Raw genomic sequence first — 19,871 nt, 5'->3', positions numbered from 1 at the left:
GTAAAGGATAAGAGTGGAATGCACGATGTTGTTCTATGCAAAACTTGGCTGAGTACTAGGAATTCCTTAGAGGAAATTAATGAATGCGCAAGCGCAACTAAGACTTCCGTCGTGAACACCTTGTTATTGACCATGTGTTCAGGTAGAAACAAACTTCGGAAATTGTTTTATCATTCATGATTAACTTCAGCAAAACAACCACAATCTAAGATTTAAGACATTTGCTTCTTCTTACAAATATTTTTATTTTTAATCTAATGGAAAATTACGATTATCAAGATTGTGTTCCATATTTTCAAGATCAAAAGGGACATTTTCATATGTGCTTGGGTGTCAGTAAGCGTCTGCTGTCTAGTCCTGGTGATGTTGTGACATCATCTGATAAAAGATGCGAACAACACACAAAAAAGTCCAACTTTAACACACCAGGATGATCACATGACTTTAAAAAATACAACTTAGAGTCTCAATAAGATTCAGCCGGACACTTGACATTTCTTGAGAAGCAAATGCAAAATAAAAACACTTCACATATCGACATAGCGGTATCCTTTTTTGCTTGACCAAGATTGATGTGTGTTAAATACACCGAGAAGTAATAAGCTCTATGCACATAGTAGAGAACAGCAGAAATTTAGGTCTAGACAAAGACGTTCTTGAATCCAATTATTCGAAGTTTTTATTCTTAATTAGTAAAATAAAACCAACATATGCAAATTGTGAGGTCCTTGAAATTACTGCTACTGAAATGTAGAAGACTTGTGATAAGAGCTGCATTGCTTGAGTTATTGGCATTCTCTTTTGGCACAATTGATGTGATTTACTGAACACAATTATTGTATCTCTCTGATACTTTCTGTATCATCCCCTCTTTGATAATGTGCAAAGTTACACTGCTATATTGATCGTTTCAAGTGGCCTATAATTCAAACCTTTTTTTTGTGTGTGCATATTTGCAGGTGTCTGGTGAATGTAAAGAAACCTGTCGAAATGGCGGTTCTTGGGGCACAGTTTGTGTTCAGCATTACGATGTTCAGTTTCCTTCAGAAACTGTCTCCATACTATTCATTTGGTCGTTGGATTTTGTCCCATCGATTGGTTCGTTACCTTCACCCTACAGATGAGGAACTTAAGCAGATGGCTGGCATATCTGGTGGTGGTGGAAAAGGGAAGGGAAAAAGACAAGACTTCAAGAAAATGATGAACAGCGCCAAAGCAGAAGGATTTTCAGTTCCACGAAATCTTCCTATTCAACTAGACACCGCAAAAGTGGAGGCCGCTGATCTTGTGCAATTGCAATACTATGCTGAGTATCAATGGCTGATGGATTTTTCTCTGTGTGCTGTTATTGTATACATCCTGACTGAGATCTACTACACCATCAGCCAACATCACATTGAGTTCAATGCCAGTATAATGTGGTGCCTACTTACCATTGCATTTTGTTTAAGAATTCTCTACTCACAAACAGTCATGTATTTCCACGCAGAAGAAGGAGGGGAACGGATGCTTTGCATTACATTTGGATTTTTCTTCCTTGTTCTAAGCATGGGCATTTTGGTGGTCAGTGATGGTGGCATTCTTGAGTTTGGGCTTGAAGAAGGCTATAAAAACTTCTCAGAAGGTGCTTTACTGTTCATGAGAAAACAAGGATTTGAGTCACATGGCCCCATGTCTTTTATGACATTTAAGGTTATTTTGATATTTTTTTGTTCTATTTTGGGTGCACTTTTAACTTTTCCAGGAATGCGCCTTGCAAAATTACACCTAGACACACTTAAGTACAACAAAGGAAACTTCCTTCTGCAGGGTTTGCTGCATGTCAACTATCTCTTGCCCATCGTTGTCATCCTGTTATGGGTGAGACCTATTGGACGAGATGTTCTTTGTGGGAAGGGGATGTTTTTTGGCACTCGATACCTTTTTGATGCTCAATTCGAGTCATTAAGGCTAATTGTTGTTGTGATAATGTGCATCCTCCGCTTTCTTCTCATGCCTCTGTTCATGCAGTCACATCTAAATCTGGCGCATGAGAAAATTGAACATATGAAAAAGGAATCAGGGCGCATCAGCAGCATAGAACTCCAGAAAATGGTAGCCCGCGTCTTCTACTACTTGTGTATGGTGGCCATCCAGTACCTGGCACCAGTCCTACTCATTCTCTTTCTTACTTTCCTTTTGAAGACGATGGGCAATTACTCTTGGTCTGTTATTTTTGGTGACCATGTGGCAGATTTTTTTTCAGGCTATCAGCGTTTGCCCAGAAGATCATTTCTTGCCAGCGACAACAGCACCTTAGGCTCTATCTTGACTACAACAGCTCATTTTACTGTGACTTTGAATGACTTGCGTGCAGTATTTACACCTGTTTGGTACCAAGGACTGCTTTCTTTCTTGATGTGGTGGGTCTGCACGGCTTGGTTCATAAGCACCTCTTTTGGCATTATGTATTATTCCCAGAATACAGACAGATGATAGATACGGTTAGAACCTTTTTCTCCTAGTTTTATAATGTGCAAAAGAGGAGTGTTTATCTCTTGTTGTGCATATGCAAGAAGATAAGACTGGTGTGCATTTCTGAAATTTCCATATTTATTGATATTTCCTAAACCCCAGCATGTGCTTGACAACATCTTGAGATTCTGGCAACTTATTTAGGGGATGGAGGTGAAAGTATTTAAGGTATTTGTCAGGCCAGGCCAGATGAAAGCAAGTATCAATGCATGCAGCTTGTGCTCCTCACCAGTCTCTCCCAGCTCAAAGCACCGAGCCTTCACCCCCTTCCCCCTCTTCTTAAAAAAAAATCATTGGACAAAAGGCAGTAAATTTTGGGTGCAAAATAAACCAGTGAAAAGTATGATCTGAAGAGTTATTGCAGTCATTGAACATTGTAATGATCTGAGAAGTTATGGCATCAAGGTGAAATTGCAAACATGAAGTGATGCAGCAGTGTCCAGACTGACTGTAAACTTGTTACTTATAATCTTTAATGACTTAGAACAAGTTTAACCTGTAATTTATTCAAGTTTACCCTGCTTTATGGATTTTCACAAGTCTGTAATGTCTGAATGGCACATTGTCAGCTGTTGAAGTTAACTCAGCTGTAATATGACTGTAAGATTTGATCATAAGGAATATCCATTCGATATTTTACACTGACCAGCAACTAATGCTACATCCCAGTAAAGTTGCAAACAGGTGTCCAAAGTGAGACCTGACCTCCATGTTGGCAATAAACTGTCATCTGCCGTTCCACCAAACTGCTCCTGACAATATAAACATGTGGGAAGTAGACTAGTTAAGTTTAACTACCATCATGTGCTAAACGTAATGTGGTAGTTTGTGGAAAAAAATGCATTGATGCTACAGAAACACTTTGTGGCTTTCCTTTATATTTTTTTTGAAATGATGTTTCACATGCTGAACGGCTTTTATGACATGCTATTACAGAAATGTAAAACCTTTTTTTTAAAGTTCTTTATTGCTTGCAGAAAACACTTTTGTTCATTAATGTTCTCCGAGTACTGAGAATAGCAGTGTCCTGTGAATACTGTGAATAACAAGAATACCTGCTGACAACTCATTAACACATCATTTACTTACCTTCCACTTTGCAATTTTTACAATATTTTTTAGATAAGTTTCATTATCCTTGTAAATAAGTTAAAGCATGTCCATATTGCTGTGGAAGCTTTTTAGTCTCATCTTTCTAGAAAACTGGCAATAGCCTGTACTCTTCTGTGCAATTAAATAAAATTTAGAGCTGAAAAAGTTGGTTTGCATGGTTATGAAGACATTTGAAGAGTGCATAAAACTGTGAAGATGAAAACAAAAAAGTGAAAAAATGGCATTTTTTAGTTAAAGTTCTTGTTTTTATTTATACTAAAATTCTTCTGCAATCATTTATGCAGTTCTAACCCTACCATAAAATTAAGCACTTTTCTGTTGCCAGTGAATTTTTTTGGCGTGGGGTGAGCTTGGAAATTGAACATGGAATGTGAAAGTACTAAAGGTAGTCCAGCTTCTCATAAGCTTTCTTCATTACAAAATTTAGAGCACCACCCTTTGCCAACAATGCACCTTGTTCCTGGATGCAACAATAGTCACCTGATCTGCATTAGACTGACATAAACATGCACACACACACACAATGGCACTCAAAGCATGCAGTTAATAAAATGCATTTGTTCTCTAACAGTTCTCAAATAACCAAATACATAGGCTTTACTCAAGACAACAAAGAAATCATTGGACACTGAATGCTACCAGGAATCAGTTTTTCTAGAAGACTGCCCCTCTTCTCATACAGCCTTTGAAGAAAAGCATCAATCCTTGAAGCACGATCAGCAGCATACTTTTGCACGCTCTCTTGAACAGTAGCAGAGTCGGGATTATGATGGGAAATTTCCTTTAGCACACAATTGTAATCTGAATCTCTCTGGAGTCTCTCTCTTTCTATGTCTCTGTTCTGTCGAGCAATCTGGTACAGAATGTTGATATAAGTAAGAAAACTCGGCTCTCCTAAAACATCTACCATAACAATACATATCATTCCTTATGTGGCTCTCGCTCTCCTGTACACATTTTTTCAGTGTACAGTGGACCTGGAATTCTTTATCAGACAGCAATAATTTGCAATTATTAAACTGCTACAAAGATGCAGGCATTTGTGCTCATCGAGTTTAAAAAACAACAAAAAAAAAGTCAATCACATGGACCAACTTCTTATCAATGTTAATCTTAGGAGTAAGGGCTTCTATATAATATACATTTTCTATAAAGGTATTGCAAGTTTACCTTAACCTATGACCACAAACAACAGCATTGCTTAGTGCAATCCTAAGCAGACAAAAAAAGAAAAGAAAAAAAAAAAAACCAGCAAAAAACAAAAACAGCATTATAGCTTACCTGTATCTGAGCATAGTTGCGTTGGTAATGTAAGATGGCTGCATATAAATGCCATATGCTGAATTCTGGCCACAGCACATTAACAAATGCCAAACAGCTATATGCACTCTGTATTAAAAGAAAAAAAAATTAAATGCAACTTCTTACAAAGTGTCACGGTAATCATCCCAGATAGGAAAATGGTAAGAACAAACCATAATAACCAATGTTCTCTCATGAAACCACAAATAGAAGCATTCAAATAAGGGTGAACTGATGCAAGCATGACCACAAGCTAGTTAAATGGAAAATTGAGTAAAAATCTTAAGAAATTTGTAAAACAGCTGTCACTATTTAATATCAACAAAAAGGTATGTGCTACCCTTCAGGATTTAGCAGTTTTCTTTAAGGCTATATGTGCATTGCTTGGTTTGTAGCATTTTTTCACTGCCAGCATCCTCTACTAGCTTCATTAACTCAGAAAAAGAGTGATTTAAACAAAGAGACGTTCTTAGCCACTTTCACAGTTGCCTGCTCTTGCCGAAGGAGTAAGTTTAGGTAGTGGGTAGAGAAAATTCAAACAAATGAAAGCAAAGTGTGACTTAGTGCTTAGTGTATGAAAGACTCCTGCATGGTCTGCCCATGTCTGACACTTCCACCGTTAGCTGTGCACTGGCAGAGAGAACATTGGTCGCCCGCTACTATTAACATCTTTCTTCCTGAGTGAGAAGCAGTAGAGAGAAAGGGTGGAACATTGTTTTCACTTATTTCAACCAAAGATGCACAGTAACTTATCCATGAGCAGTATCTTTATTGATCAAATCAACTACAAGCCTAATTTAATAATTATATTGGCTTTTAATAAATAGCAAGTTTAAGAGAACAGTTATTTCGATGTTTTGCACAATATATTTTATGCGCTTAAATAATATGTGTTGGAAAAGAACAGTAGAAAGCGAGGCAAAGGACGTCAGAACTACATGGGCCCAACTGAAGTGGGCTGCCCAAAACCGGATCCACTGGCGAGGTGTTGTTGCGACCCTTTTCTCCTCGAGGAGTAACAAGGACTAAACTAAATGATATGCGAACAGGCTCCTTTTAATGCTAGGAAAATTGTTTTCCCTTTATAGTGTACAAACGTGTGTTTGCTTGGGGTGGGGTGCAAGAGGACTGTTTGTCAAAACTGTAGCGAAAAGTATTTCTTATTACTATATATATATAAGGGATCTGGCAAGCATATCACAGTGAAATTTAAAGGCAACAGGAAAAACATTACTCTGCACATTTCTGTTTCTCCAACAATTTGTTTCTATAACAAAACGATAGTAACTGTGTGACAGCTTTATGGATATTTATTATTCATACATTTATAAATCTTGTTTCCTCCCCTTGCTGCTATTTTGGTATCAGTGCTTGACATTGTAGCCCACATCTTTAACATTGCTTATCTCCAAACCTGGCCATAGAAGTTAGAGGTTATATTGTAAAAAGTTGTTTTGCTTGTTGTGGTGACACCTGAATGCTCTCACTTTTAGAATACTAACTTTTCTCCTGTTTTCTTTTAAAATTTACTGTTGTGGCAATTTACTATACAACAATGATATATTAATAGGTGTAAATATTTGAACACATCATACTTTGCACCACTAATACCGTTCTAAACGTTCAGTTAGGTTGCTTTTCGTCCTTTTTGTGAATGAGTTAAAAATAACAATCTGAATAATTTTTTCCCACCCTCACCAAATTCATGAACGGTCTAAATGTCTTCCTGGTTCTGCTCATACTAGGTCATAGGAGCTTTTCTTCATCTTCGACGTTTATTCATCTACTGATAAGAAAACTGCCGCTTTTCACTAAAAAACCACAATACTCACCTCCCACAATTGAAAATCACTCAATCTGACTTCACCAGATGTCCGAATCAGCAAGTCCACAGGTCGACAATGAGATGAGTAAAGACACTTTTCCAGAAGACTATCCGTGATGTCACTAGAGATCAGCAAAATGTAGGAAACAAGAAAATAAGCAATAAGCAAGCAGAGCTTAGTGTCACTAGCAACACTGAAAATTTGATGGGCAACTGGTGATTGCCACATTTACTTGTACAAATTTGAGCAAATATTTGACTCTTGTTGATATGAGATATACAGCACTACTGCAATGGGCATGAAAAAACATTAAGTTCAGCATTATAATTCATATTGTTTATATGAACAAACCTTTCTTGGATCTCGCCTGCTTTGACTCCTAGTGCCAGCTCCTTCATGGCATTACTGATGTCATCACGTGCTGTGTACGCAAAGCAGACATTAAGAGTTGCTCTGCAACATATCAAGAAAGAAAAATGCTCCAGCAGGTTGCCAATAAAACTGATTTCCCATGGTCACTAGCATTCTGTACGCTGCATAATGTATACAGTTTTGGAAGGTGCAATGTTCAAGATGCATGTACACACAAACACAGATATATAGTAAAAAAATTATTTTCTGTAGTATTCAATGTATAACTCTCATATACACACAATTTACAAATATACAACTGTGTTACAACCTTTTGTTGTTTTTGGAGAAAAGAACAGCATCTGCAATCATCTGTTGCAGCTCAGGTGATAACAATTCGATCTTGCCAAGCACACGAATGCACACCTCATGCTTCTGAATCAGTTCCCTGTAAAGGAACCTCATTCAAGTTACATGAATACCTGTAAACATCTAATACAATTTAAAGCAATATATACAGATACTAAAAATGAATAAAGAATTTGGCCACAAAGATATCTTAAACCATTTGAAAGCATTGAAAATAAATAATTTTGTGCATAGAAAAAAAGTTATCCACTTAATTCCACAGAATACAATACACTTTAAAAGGCAGACTAATGCAGCTTACAATCATTTCAGAATATATACTACAAATGTGTACATACTTTTCCTGTAACAAACGTGCAAGTTTTTGTTTTGCAAGTTCCATCAAACATTCCACTTCTTCTTTGGATCGCTTGAAGTTTTCAATGCTGAAAGCATAAACTGTCACTTCACGTAAGCCAAGTCTCAGGCACCAATCAAGAGTCTAAGGACACACACAAAAAAGAAATATATATATAAAAATAATATCATCAGCATCAATAAAACAATTTGATCAGCTCATCAAATACTGTGTGCCTCACCCAAATGCATGAAAACTTTCACACAAGCTGATACCTGCACAAGATTGTTCCCCCAAAAGATCTGAGCTCACTGATGATGTTCTTTCTACACAATGCATAGGTCAAGAGTCAGATTATGTCCTATTGACAGCCTTTCATGTAGCTACTGTTTGACAATATTATCTGATATCTTTTGATAACCTGTTTTATGCTATTAAACAAACTCTACAAGTTCATCAACTTGTGTGGATAAAACTGATGAAAAAAAAGTTTTTCAATAACTTTCACACAATTTGATAGCAAAGCACCTGCATAACAAAGCTATCACCCACGTAACTTAAATGCTTTGGACAACATTCTGAAGCCAGTGGAAAAAAAAAGAATTTACCTCTGCAAGTTTTTGAAATCCTTGCAGATGTCCTTCTGCTCGATCTATGCTCTTTTTGACAGCAAATCTCCGATTGCCATCCATGATTATTGCAATGTGTTCAGGGACAGGGCCTGTCTTTAAAATGCTTTCACACAGTTGCTGAAGCCATGAGCGCTGCTGTCTCTCAGGAAGCCACGACATGCTGAGCTAAACATCAAATCATCTTGCTTACCAAACCTAGTTCTACTCTCTTATCTGGAGTAAGAATTAAATATATTACATATGTGTCTTTGTGTGTGTATACTCTTTGTGTGGCATGTGTGTTTCTACTGCTTCATTTGTCCAATCTGAGGTCTATTTAGCATATTGAACATATGTGTAAAAACAACATTATATGCTTAAGAAAGTCCACGTCAGAATATTTTGTACCTTGTTAACTACCCTTAAATATCTCACGATATATTACGATTTAAATATGATGTATATGACAACTACCACTACCATCTGTTATGATGCCTGCTGTGATAGTTGAAAAGTCACGCAAATAACGCTGAAATGCTTTAGATAATCCTCTTTTATACAATAATTTTTCCTTCCTGACAAAATGATACGAACTTCATTGCATCAGATCAAGCAGCTGTCAAATGTGACAAGAATGATCAATGAACTTGTGTCGTTGTGCATTTGATAAGTAAATTCTATGCCAGTTTATTTCTTTCGTAAGGAATAATTAGACGAACTCTGTTTTAAAGGTTTAATACTATGGGCTGAAAACTGTGACTCCCCTTTTAGTTTCACAAGTGCCGATTATATACGTCCACATCGTATTTGAATGGCCGTGAGGCAGTCAGAAACACATCTCTAGGAAAAGGTTAAGTTGAAAGACAAGCTACTAACTTTCAAAAACTTATCTCAAAATCCTCTCATAACGCATACCTTTGTTACAGTTTAAGTTGGGTTAATTTGTCAGCTCTTGATGTAGCCAGTGTGTACTTCCTGCCACATACACATGTATTCCTGTCGGCACTCAATACACACATGCGGGCAACCCCATGACGTCACAACTAAGCATTTGAGTCTTTGTTGTTCCGAGAAAATATAGTACTCAAATGATTATTGATCTGCAAAACTGAAAACGTTAAATAAGCATCAGCAATTCCTTCTGACATATATAAATTGCGATTTCATCGGATGTTTTTAAAGTTTTAAGCAAAACACCTCTTATACTTAGTTACAATTGGGGATGTCAAAGATGTTGTATTCTCACGCCAAAAATAGTGCGCAAATCGAATGTCCGTACACCACAATACTGAATGAAATGGCGTCGCCGAATCACTAGACGCTGAAGTTTTGTTTAAATCAACGATATTGTAGAGCTCCTAAAATGAGCGAAATGTCAAGACATCAATCTACTGGGATTCCGCCATCGAGCGTTGAAACAGGTAGATGGATACTTCATCATGAAACGTGTGAATTGTAGCGAGTCGTGACCCACTATCTGAACTCACTTCTCTCTTCTGTTGCAGAACTGTATTTTCTCATCGCGCGGTTTTTATCGAGTGGACCATGCAAGCAAGCTGCAGAAGTGAGTATATTTTCAAATAAGTTAGTCCTTTTGGGATACTAGCACAAGCTTATAATGCTTTTATCGTGTTTCAGGTGCTGTTGCGGGAGCTTGCAGAGCATGAGGTAAGGAATACTGTTGTGTCTATAACCCCCCAAACATCTTGTCATCTGCTCTAAAGATCGTCCGCGATTTTCGAAATATGAACACATTTTTCACGTGTTTTCGGTGGTTCTAACATACTTTTGATAATTTTTATCGAAAAATGATACATTCAGAGAATTTTTAAAAATTTGATTTTTTCCAGTTTTTACCAAAAGGGGTTGATTGGGAAGGAAATCCACGCACCAAAACATACGAAGAGCTGGTATGTATCAGAAAACAACCATAGTTTAGAGAAATAGGCCCAACTTTCAAAAATATGTAGTCAGTAATTTAAAAAAAATATATTAAAAAAATTAGGTGCAGATGATAGAATAAGCTTGCCTTTAACTATCTCAGTCAATATTTTAAATGATTTTGGTATTTTATAAAAGTTATCTTTATTTCAAAATTGAGTTGCCTTACCAAATAATAACAACGTGAGGACTCACTGCAGGGATGTGATGTCACAAAGCTTCTACGCCATTTAACCAATGGAATGAGTCCTAACAGTTCCTTAGACGTAATATGCTAAACTCCTTGTGAGTGGTGGGTATTTTTAGATTTAGAACTGGGTTAGGAAAAATATAAGGTTGATGACCTTGACCTCAATGTACTAGCGTCGTTGGTTATGCGTCAAGATATCGTGCTGCAAGGTTTAGTTTCACATTCATTTAATAAATTTATATTTATAATATTTAATAAATTATAACTATGTAATTTTGAAACTGATGAGCCTTCATTGAAGTGCAAATAATTTTGTGTTTACTGATATTTTGCGTGGAACGTACACTGCTGTAGTTAATTATGATCTGTAAGGTTTTGCTTGTATGCCTCTATTAACATGACCGTTATGGAAGTTCGTAATATCTTGAATGTTGCCATGGAATACATCAGTAGATCTCACAATTTTTGTGTGTGGGATCATAACATAACCGTATAATAGATCTTCCAGTCAAACAATTCATGTTCTCGGAGTTAAATATTTCTTCCTACTGTTAAACTTTTTCTCTTAGTCCTGTATTAGGTTCAGTCATTTTTTTAAATTGCTTTTTATATGCATTTCTCTTTTGTCGTTGTGCTGCCTTTAGAGTTCCTATTTAAGAATTTTCAAATGTTTCATTTTAATATTCTTGTTAAAGTGTCTGTATGTGTATGATTGTTCACATATTTATTCATTCACATGTGCAAGCACAGTCACACATACATGTTGGCTTAATATTTAGAGTCTTATCTGAATATATTTTTGTTAATAGTGTGCTATCAGATGATAAAATTGTAAATTGCCTTTGGCTGTCACATCAGTTTCTTATAATTCATTGCCTGTCTTTAACTGTGCTTTTGCTGTGTATATGTTGTTTGTCACCAACACACACGTTTGCTTTAGATAATTGATGTTTTTTGATGATGATGGTACAGAACACCTTTAGGATGAAGACTGTTATAATATTTAAAATGGGAAATCAACTCACAAAGAAAACTTAAAAACAAGCATTTCCCTGACATAAAAAGATTTATCAAAATGTTGCAGGTAAGGCAAAATCATCATATCAGAGCAGATCACCTACTTCAGATATGTCAGCGTGTTGGTCCCTTGCTGGACCAGTTGGTTCCCACCAATATCTATGGTGTGCGCTCACTTCTGGGTGCTGGAAACCTTTCTCTGCTGAGAACACTAGAAAGTAAGTACTACTGTAAGAATTGTCAGATCTTTTTCCCTCACTATGTATTCAATTAAAATGTTTAATATTTTCCGGCTCTGTTCAGTCCTTGTACAAAAGTGAGAAGTTTGCTTCATTTCTAGATTTCTAAAGTGCCTTATATTTAAAAAGTGATATCAATATAGTTTAGTAAATTTGTGTATTTTTTTAACTCTTTTTCCATGTTAAAGTGTTAACCAGTAACCAGATTGAAGGTTATTTTCTGTTAGGCATCCGCCACACAAAGTGGCCATTAGCCAATCATATTGCTGTGCGGCATGGAGCCTGTCGTGTACCACCACAAAATCTTCTTGTGCCATCATTTGGTAAGCTTGTTTTGGTCAGTTTTTCTTCCTCCTTTAAGGGAATATTTGAGTAAGATTTTTATGAGACGATAAAGTTTTCTTCCAAAGCTACACGAGAGTCTTCGAACTCCTTAGATGACATTATAGTTGTTGAAAATTAATATACATGGGGAAATTACATCATGTATCATTGCATGATTTGTACTCTGAATGTGTAGCGTCTTGTAGACATTTTTTGGTTTAGTTAGATGTTGGCTGAACTTGTTCAAACAACGCTTGCCTCTGTTGGTAATACTTGATGTTGATAGCTACTTTTGTTATGGAGGTTGATTCATCTTTTGAGCCTGGATTGATTTTGGCTTTCAGTGGTTATTAGGAAGTTGATTTGATTCAGACAACTGTAGTGATATGGTTTATGTCAAAATGATTGCTGATCCTATCAACAAGCGGTTTCTTTAAAAATATACTTACTTGATTTTATATGATTTTTGCAGGAAATCATAATATCTAGTCAACAATCAGCCAGAAGCAGTCTATTGTAAAATATACTTTAATTTTTTCAATGCAGAAAAAGTCGTAATAAAGCACAAACTGTTGATCATGAGTCAGGTGGGGAGGTATTTTGATGACATTTATATAGTGAAATATGTCTGGGAAAATTGTTTGGATTGTAGGACAGCAGGGGCTGTAATAGGGAAGGGTAATAAGAACGTTTTACTATATTGATTAATTTAAGGATATGTAAACTACCATTTAGGGCATTTGATATTTTTCTGGAACAAAGCTAATTTTTCTTCTTGATCTTTCCTGACACAGGTCACTCTTAATAACGTCCTTAATTACATAAAAAGAGAAAACAAAGTTCTGCTTTTCAAACTCTAGAAGAAACTGATCTTAATATTTAATAAGGAATTGAGTAAAACTAGATGAAATAAGCTGACAATCCTCCATTTTCAAGATACTTTGAAATAACTTTTTTTTCCAAGTATGAAATCACAGGGAGAGTTATCTTGTAAAAAGAAATTTTGAAATGCCTTTTCATCATTTCATCAGTAAAGGTTGAACAGATTCTTTGATTTGTAATGCGCATAGCATTTTTCTCCTAAAACTTATTCTGTATCATCTTGATTCTGTGAGGGCTGATTGTATGAATGTCTGACTTTTCTCTCTAGTACAAACTCTGCATGCTCGTACTGCAAGTGGAGTTGCTGGCAGTTTGACAGTGTCTCTGTACTCAAAGTTAGTCATGCATGACCGCAAGCTTGGCCACCTATCAGCAGTGTACTGTGTGACTTATGACAGGACTGGCAGATACATCTTTACTGTAAGTATATTTGTTCAATTATGTTCTTGAGATTTGTTATTATTGTTGTTATTATTATAATTTTTTATGTATCTATATTATTTTGTACTGCCACAACTAGTACTGTTACTAGTACTAGGAAGACCTGCAGCATTTCTGTAGATTAGATCATATGTGATGTAATTGTGTGCCACTGTCTTTGGAGAAGGCCGGTGAAAAGAAATGAAGCAAAATCAAATCTCATTTACTCTCTGGAAGGATTGTGTGGTGGTGGTGTTAGTCGTAGTACAGAAATAGAATTGTATTCTCAGGCATTAAAAATTCACTTTTGAGAATTTAATTTTGATTAACTACATATCATGGGGAATTACCATAGATTAATATTCTAGACTGTGGAGCTGGTGATCGTTGGTATGAGGCTTGTTCAGGCTGTTGCTGAAAACAGCTCTTGACTTTTCCCAGAAGCCTTTTAGTTCGAATTGTGTGACTGGTGGATGGAAGGGGTTGGGTTTCACCTTAAATGTGTCACACCTTAGACGTGGTGAGTCACATGTTCATTGCCTCTGTGGCTGCAAGGCTTTGGGACTGTTCATCTTTTACTTTTTACCTGTATTTGTGAAGCAGGAAAGAATGTTACCTCTGTTCATTCTTTAAAAAGAAAAGTAGCGGTGGGAAACAAACATTTTGAAAATTAAGCACTTGCAATTCTTTTTTATTTTCATTATTATCGCTAGGGTGCCGATGATGCTCTTGTCAAGATCTGGAATGCTGACAGTGGACGTCTCCTTGCCACACTGCGTGGGCATTCTTCTGAAATCACTGATTTGGCTGTCAACTATGAGAACACCCTCCTTGCCTCTAGCAGCTGTGACAAAATGGTTAGGGTGTGGTGTCTGCGGACAAAGGCCCCACTGGCAGTATTACAGGGTCATACTGGTGCCATCAACACATTACAGGTAAAGTAGTGTAAAAATATTATTACACCATTATTACACCTTGTGGAAAAATGTAGCAGATTGAGAATTTTTTGGAATATATTATGGATTATAAAACATTTTAAAAATTCATCAGATGTTTTTGTTAAAGCTGATAAATTTGATTTTTAATTTTTCTTTTCAGTTTAGCCCACAGTGCAAGGGAGATAATAGAATATTGCTGTCAGCAGGGGCCGATGGCTGTGTCTGCTTCTGGATGTGGAATGTTGTTACTAACTTATTCAAGTATGAAAGCAACTTTGATTAACTTTGTTGATATACTTACATATACCAAAATGTTTTACAAGGCTAAAATGTTAAGGCTAAGTTTTCAGCAAGTACACTCCTCAGCTTGTTACATTACAGTTTGTCTTGATTTGACAAGATTTTTTTTTTTTGTGCAATCATTGCTCACTGATTACATATTTTGCTATTTAGACTATTGTGCACTAGGTTTCTAACCCTTCATTTAGCTAATAATAAACCAGATAATGTAGTTTTCAAATAGCACATTTAACAATTTTTTGATTTAGTCCTAGGCCCTTGAAGTTTGTGGAGAGATCCCATGCTGGTGCTCAAATGCTGTGCTCCTCCTTCAGTCCTGGTGGCTCTTTTCTGGCCACTGGAAATTCTGATCATGTTATTAGGGTCTATCTGCTGAATTCTGCAAAACCTGAAAAAATTTGTGAATTAGAAGCCCATTCTGTAAGTACCTTGAGTTTTTTTTTAATTTTTGAATTTGTTAACTTTTGGATTTTCGTTTTTACAATGCTCCCAATTTTTTTGGTGAATTTTTGAATCTGTAAAAATATGCAAATGCTGAGGTGCTAGTTAGCTGTAAGACGATCAGTTTCTTAAGACCGCATGTACGCAACTCAGTAGTAATTAATAACAAAGGAAATTTCAGAAAAAAAGCACTATGGTGCAGGCACAGAAAATAGCAAGCAGAGAGTAACAAAAGCACAGAAAAGTGTGGTGCAGATCTTCAAAGATGAAAGGAGATGAAGAATAGTCTGTAGCCAGTCAGGCAAAGGGACATCACTCTTACTTAGAATTGCATCTTGAATCTCTTTCTCTTGATCTAAAATGTTGATAAAATTTGCTCTGGATAGTAGATTTTTCTTAACAGCTAGGGCAAACTAAACATTCAAATAAAGATTTCATTACTTACAAGCTGTGAACTATCTGATATGTAAAGAAGATTAATGAAAAAAAATGCACTCTGATAAATGCAATATCAAATTGATAAAATCCTGTTTGCAGTCACTATGGTTTCTGAAAAGCTTTTGTAGTTTTCATAATTAAGCTGCATGGGAAATGTGAGACATATAAACTGTTCCATTTTGCAGTGAATTTACTTTGTGGAGAGTGTGCCTTATTGTGCCATAGGTGCAGTCAATTCATAACGTTAAAATTTTAACTGTCTTTAGAACAAAGTTGACAGCATGTGCTACAGCAACAACTCAAACAGATTTGTCAGTGGCAGTGAAGATGGGACAGCCCGTATTTGGCGATATGAAAGGCAGGAGTGGCGAGCTGTTGTACTCGACATGGCCACAAAATTAGACAGGTAGTTTTATTTTAAATAATGTGCGCACGCACACACACGCTCATATACTTTTTAAGAAGAGCTTGTTTAAATGCCAAGTAGATAGTGGATGAAAAAAAATTAAAGAATACATATCATCAAAAGGATGGCATGTGAAGCTGTTTGTTACAACTAAACATTGTAATTGTACAATCTTTCTGGCTTTTAGCAAGGGTTCTGAGGTGGTTGCCATGGAAGCAAGCACAGCAGCAGCTATTGCAGCTGGGGTGGACAAACTCCGTGTGACAATGGTCAGTTGGAACGTAGATGACTCTCTTGTTGTAACAGCTGTCAGCGACTGCTCTATCAAAGTGTGGGATTCCTACACTGGGAAGCTCATGCATATTTTACAGGTAAAAAGACATTGTTGGTTGCACAAAATAAGCACTGTTTTGTATTTAGAAAGAACAGTGGAAAAGGTAAATGCTGCTAGAATCTTCATCCAGATGTTTTTAGATAGTTATACCTGACAGACATTGGATAAGATATTGTTCAGCAGACTTTATTCCGTGAACTTGTCGTTTGATTTTCAGGCACACCAAGATGAAGTTTTTGTGTTGGATGCCCATCCTAAGGACCGCAGGATTTTGGTCAGCGCTGGTCATGATGGGAACATTGTTGTGTGGGACATTGTAGCAGGAATAAAGATAAAAACTTTCTTCAACAATGTATGTGGAATTTGCCTTTTTTTTCTTCCTTTTTTTTTTTTTTTATAAAGTGATATAAATAGTTAAAGTTTTATTTCCACAGATTCATATAAAATGGCGGCATTTCTTCCACTTATACCCTGATACTTTGTAGATGTGTTCTTCTTATAATGTGGCCTACAGTTACAAGCAGTGAGCCAGTCTTGTACTGTATAGGCAACTTTTCTGTAAACTTTAACAGAGGGCTGAAGGTTAAAACACTTTTAATTGCTTATTCTGAAGAAATTTATTTCTTACATTTTTTTTTTTATTATACCTTGTGTCTGCATGTAGATGAAGGTTAGGTAGATAAAGGCACTTTTTTCATTTGCTTCAGATTCAGGGACAAGGTCATGGAGCAGTCTACGATTGCAAATTCACACCAGATGGTCAAAGTTTTGCTGCAACAGATTCACACGGCCATCTACTTTTCTTTGGTTTTGGCTCAAATGAGAAGATAAAGCAGGTGACATCAGAATTATCTAATATGAGAGATTATCTGGTAGATTATAAGCATAAAATATGTTAAGCTGTGTCTGTGGTTTTTTTTATGGATTTAGCAATTTGTAAAAAGCCCTGTTGCTCTTTTGAATTATTGTTGGTGGATTAAGCTGAACTTCTTGTGGAGTACGTTTTTCTTGACCTTTGTTCCATCCACAGGTGCCCCAAGAGGTGTTTTTCCACACTGACTATAGGCCGCTGATCCGGGATACCAACAACTTTGTCTTAGATGAGCAGACACAGCAGCCTCCTCATCTGATGCCTCCCCCATTCCTTGTTAACATTGATGGAAATCCATATCCCCCACTTTTGCAACGTTTGGTGCCTGGTCGTGAGAACTTAAAAGATGAACAGCTGATCCCAGAGATTGCGATCAATGAAGCTGGTTGGTTACTCTGTATTTTTCGCAACTGTTTTAAAATTAGTCATCTTATTCAGCGTCAAGTGGTTAGGAAGGTAAAATGGTTGGTCAGCTTCTTCCTTTATTCAAATGAGACCATTTTGTGCTTTTAAGTGGCACATGCTTGTAAATGACTTATCAGTGCAATGTATGAGCTGAAAAAGTGAAAGATCGGTTGGTATGACAACTTTTGTAATTCTTGTATATCACTAGTGACCTAGAAATTTATTGGTTATAAGAACAAGTATACAACTATTTCAGCAGCCTAAGAAGCCATAAAAAGTTTTTAAAAAAACATTTTTTTTCAGTTCATGCCTTTCAAGAGACTACGAGATATTTCTTCTTTGATTGTACTAGGTAACTTGACCATAGGAGATAAAGGGTTACACTAGCTCTTTAATCATTGAAGTTATCTCCCCAGACAGTGAGCTACTAGATGACATGATGAGATTCTTGATCTCCTGGCTGACCCAGTTTTGTGCAGTTCCAGAATTGGTGCTGTGTGGGGGATGACACCCGAAAACTTTCCTGGGTAAGCTCGATGCCTTGGATGCCTGGCTACAGTCTCTAGAAAGCGCTAGCCTGCTCCCGTATGGGACCTAGTCCAGACCTGCAGTTCCAGGAGTTTGTGATTAACACAGGGAAACTGTTCATGACGCTTTAGGCCTTTGATGCCTGACTGTGTTAAGAAGTCTTCTCAAGACTGTTCTGTTTTTAGTTGTGTTTTAGATGCTTGCGTTTCCTTCTCTGGAGGTTTCCTGGTTGCTTCATGTGTGCAGGATGTGTCAATGCTTGGACTGTCTTGCCTTCCATTGCATCATTGCCTTGTCGGACTTTTGTCCACAATGGCCTGTTCTTTTGGCTTCCTTTTGTGAAAGACTTTTTTCATGCATGCTGCATCTCTGGCACCTCAGCCAACCACGACAGTGCAACAGGTTGCTTCCTGCCTTGTCCGGTGGTTGTTTGTGTCTTCCCTCCAGATCTTTATTCTTTCATGGTCATGTCATCTAGTACATTCAAAGAAGAAATAAAATTTTTAGAGTAAATTTTCTTTCTTTGAGACTTATCAGATGACATGATATCAAGGCCATCCCAACCTTCCCGCTGTTTGAGTGTTGGTAAAAAAACTGGCGTGTTGGCCTTGCATTTGGCCTTTTATGCTGCTAGAGGGCAGTTACTCACCTGACTAGTGGAGGGCTTTGCATGACAGGTACATGCTTGCTCTGTTAGGGGAGAAAGCTTTATGATGGTTAAAGAACTAGTCTAACCCTTTATCGCCTATGGCAACGTCATCTTGTGAGTCTCAAAGAAAGAGAATTTACTCTCAAAATATCCTTTATATATATGCTTTAGGTGACTCAGAGGTGATAGGGGATGGTGACCCAAACCTAGTTCATGGCCACCAAGCAGAGCCAAATGAAGCAGGAAATGCCCCCATGCAGGCGGTTTCTGGCACACATCGAGACCACAGCTACCATGCTGAAGGGAGACGACAGGCTATGGCTGGTGGTCATAATGATGAAGAAGAAGATGAGCATGATGATGGCAACTCCATGATGGTCAGGGACCGTGCTGATCGGCCAAGCATCGATGACATGATTCAGAGGCTTCAGAGAGAGCAAGACCAGAGGATTTTAGCAGAAGGGGGTGAGCTACCTATGGCCTCCCCCCCACCTGTGGAACACCAGCAGCAACAGCAGCTACGCCCAAGGCAGCTGCAAGGTACACTGGTTGTTTAACTCTTTTGCCACACTACAGCAAATTCACGTGATTGCTAGCTATTCCCGACATAGTGGCAAATGCCCACAAATGAAATTTTGACAAGTATTTTGAAAAATTTATATATATTAACCTACAATAAAGACAACTGTCTGTGATACTCTGTTTTAAAGAGCATTTTGAAAACATTTATGTGGTGAGAGCTTTAAGGTTTTGGTTTTTTGTAGTAAAATCAAATAAAATATTGTAACTGTATGGAACAGAGAATTCCCAAATTGGTCTGGAGGTCAAAAGTTAGACTCTACTGTGATTACAACAATGCAGCGTACGCCAGTGTGTGCCACGTAGATAAGCGAAGGCCGTGTGCTCACTGGCTAGCAGCCGAAGTGTGGGGAAAGAGATGAAGGTCATATGGGTTGATGTGTCTTTTATTGTGTTTTGGTTAGGGTCTCATGTCTACTTGAAGTTTATGATGTTTTTATCTGTTTTATCTCCCATGCTGGTCACTTCCTCTCTCTGAGCAGGACTGCATGAGGTCCGCAAATGTGGCTATTTCTAGATTTGACTTCCATGTTGAGACAGAGAAAG

General features: G+C 37.2%; 3 protein-coding genes across 5 annotated transcripts in view; 2 read left to right on the top strand and 1 right to left on the bottom strand.

Annotated features, from left to right (window-relative positions):
- Positions 1–29: 29 nt before the first annotated feature.
- LOC112565855 (transmembrane protein 161B-like) lies at positions 30–3,771 on the top strand. Its single transcript, XM_025241701.1, has 2 exons — positions 30–142; positions 960–3,771. Exon 2 carries the CDS (start codon positions 991–993, stop codon positions 2,473–2,475), a length of 1,485 nt encoding a protein of 494 aa, XP_025097486.1. The 5' UTR covers positions 30–142; positions 960–990; the 3' UTR covers positions 2,476–3,771.
- LOC112565857 (dehydrodolichyl diphosphate synthase complex subunit DHDDS-like) lies at positions 3,705–9,509 on the bottom strand. Its single transcript, XM_025241703.1, has 8 exons — positions 9,339–9,509; positions 8,421–8,609; positions 7,814–7,956; positions 7,438–7,554; positions 7,107–7,208; positions 6,762–6,876; positions 4,909–5,016; positions 3,705–4,480 (listed from the first exon to the last, which is right to left on the bottom strand). The coding sequence occupies exons 2-8, from the start codon at positions 8,601–8,603 to the stop codon at positions 4,229–4,231; spliced, it is 1,020 nt and encodes a 339-aa protein (XP_025097488.1). The 5' UTR covers positions 8,604–8,609; positions 9,339–9,509; the 3' UTR covers positions 3,705–4,228.
- Positions 9,510–9,667: 158 nt separating this feature from the next.
- Positions 9,668–19,871, top strand: part of LOC112565851 (PH-interacting protein-like) — a 29,560-nt gene continuing 19,356 nt past the window's right edge. For all 3 annotated transcript variants that reach the window (XM_025241684.1, XM_025241683.1, XM_025241682.1), the window contains exons 1-16: positions 9,668–9,844; positions 9,929–9,987; positions 10,062–10,091; positions 10,274–10,333; positions 11,639–11,789; positions 12,038–12,133; positions 13,285–13,436; positions 14,150–14,371; positions 14,535–14,635; positions 14,923–15,094; positions 15,820–15,959; positions 16,147–16,330; positions 16,511–16,645; positions 17,001–17,129; positions 17,324–17,549; positions 18,918–19,286. In XM_025241684.1, the coding sequence (XP_025097469.1) occupies positions 9,787–9,844; positions 9,929–9,987; positions 10,062–10,091; positions 10,274–10,333; positions 11,639–11,789; positions 12,038–12,133; positions 13,285–13,436; positions 14,150–14,371; positions 14,535–14,635; positions 14,923–15,094; positions 15,820–15,959; positions 16,147–16,330; positions 16,511–16,645; positions 17,001–17,129; positions 17,324–17,549; positions 18,918–19,286 (2,284 nt within the window). In that variant the 5' untranslated portion in view covers positions 9,668–9,786. The remainder of the gene's footprint in view (positions 9,845–9,928; positions 9,988–10,061; positions 10,092–10,273; positions 10,334–11,638; positions 11,790–12,037; positions 12,134–13,284; positions 13,437–14,149; positions 14,372–14,534; positions 14,636–14,922; positions 15,095–15,819; positions 15,960–16,146; positions 16,331–16,510; positions 16,646–17,000; positions 17,130–17,323; positions 17,550–18,917; positions 19,287–19,871) is intronic.

Source organism: Pomacea canaliculata, linkage group LG6 (genome assembly GCF_003073045.1).
Source record: "Pomacea canaliculata isolate SZHN2017 linkage group LG6, ASM307304v1, whole genome shotgun sequence".
Lineage (NCBI taxonomy): Eukaryota > Metazoa > Mollusca > Gastropoda > Architaenioglossa > Ampullariidae > Pomacea > Pomacea canaliculata.
Note: the sequence above shows the minus strand (reverse complement) of the source record. Positions and strands in the feature narration are given on the sequence as shown.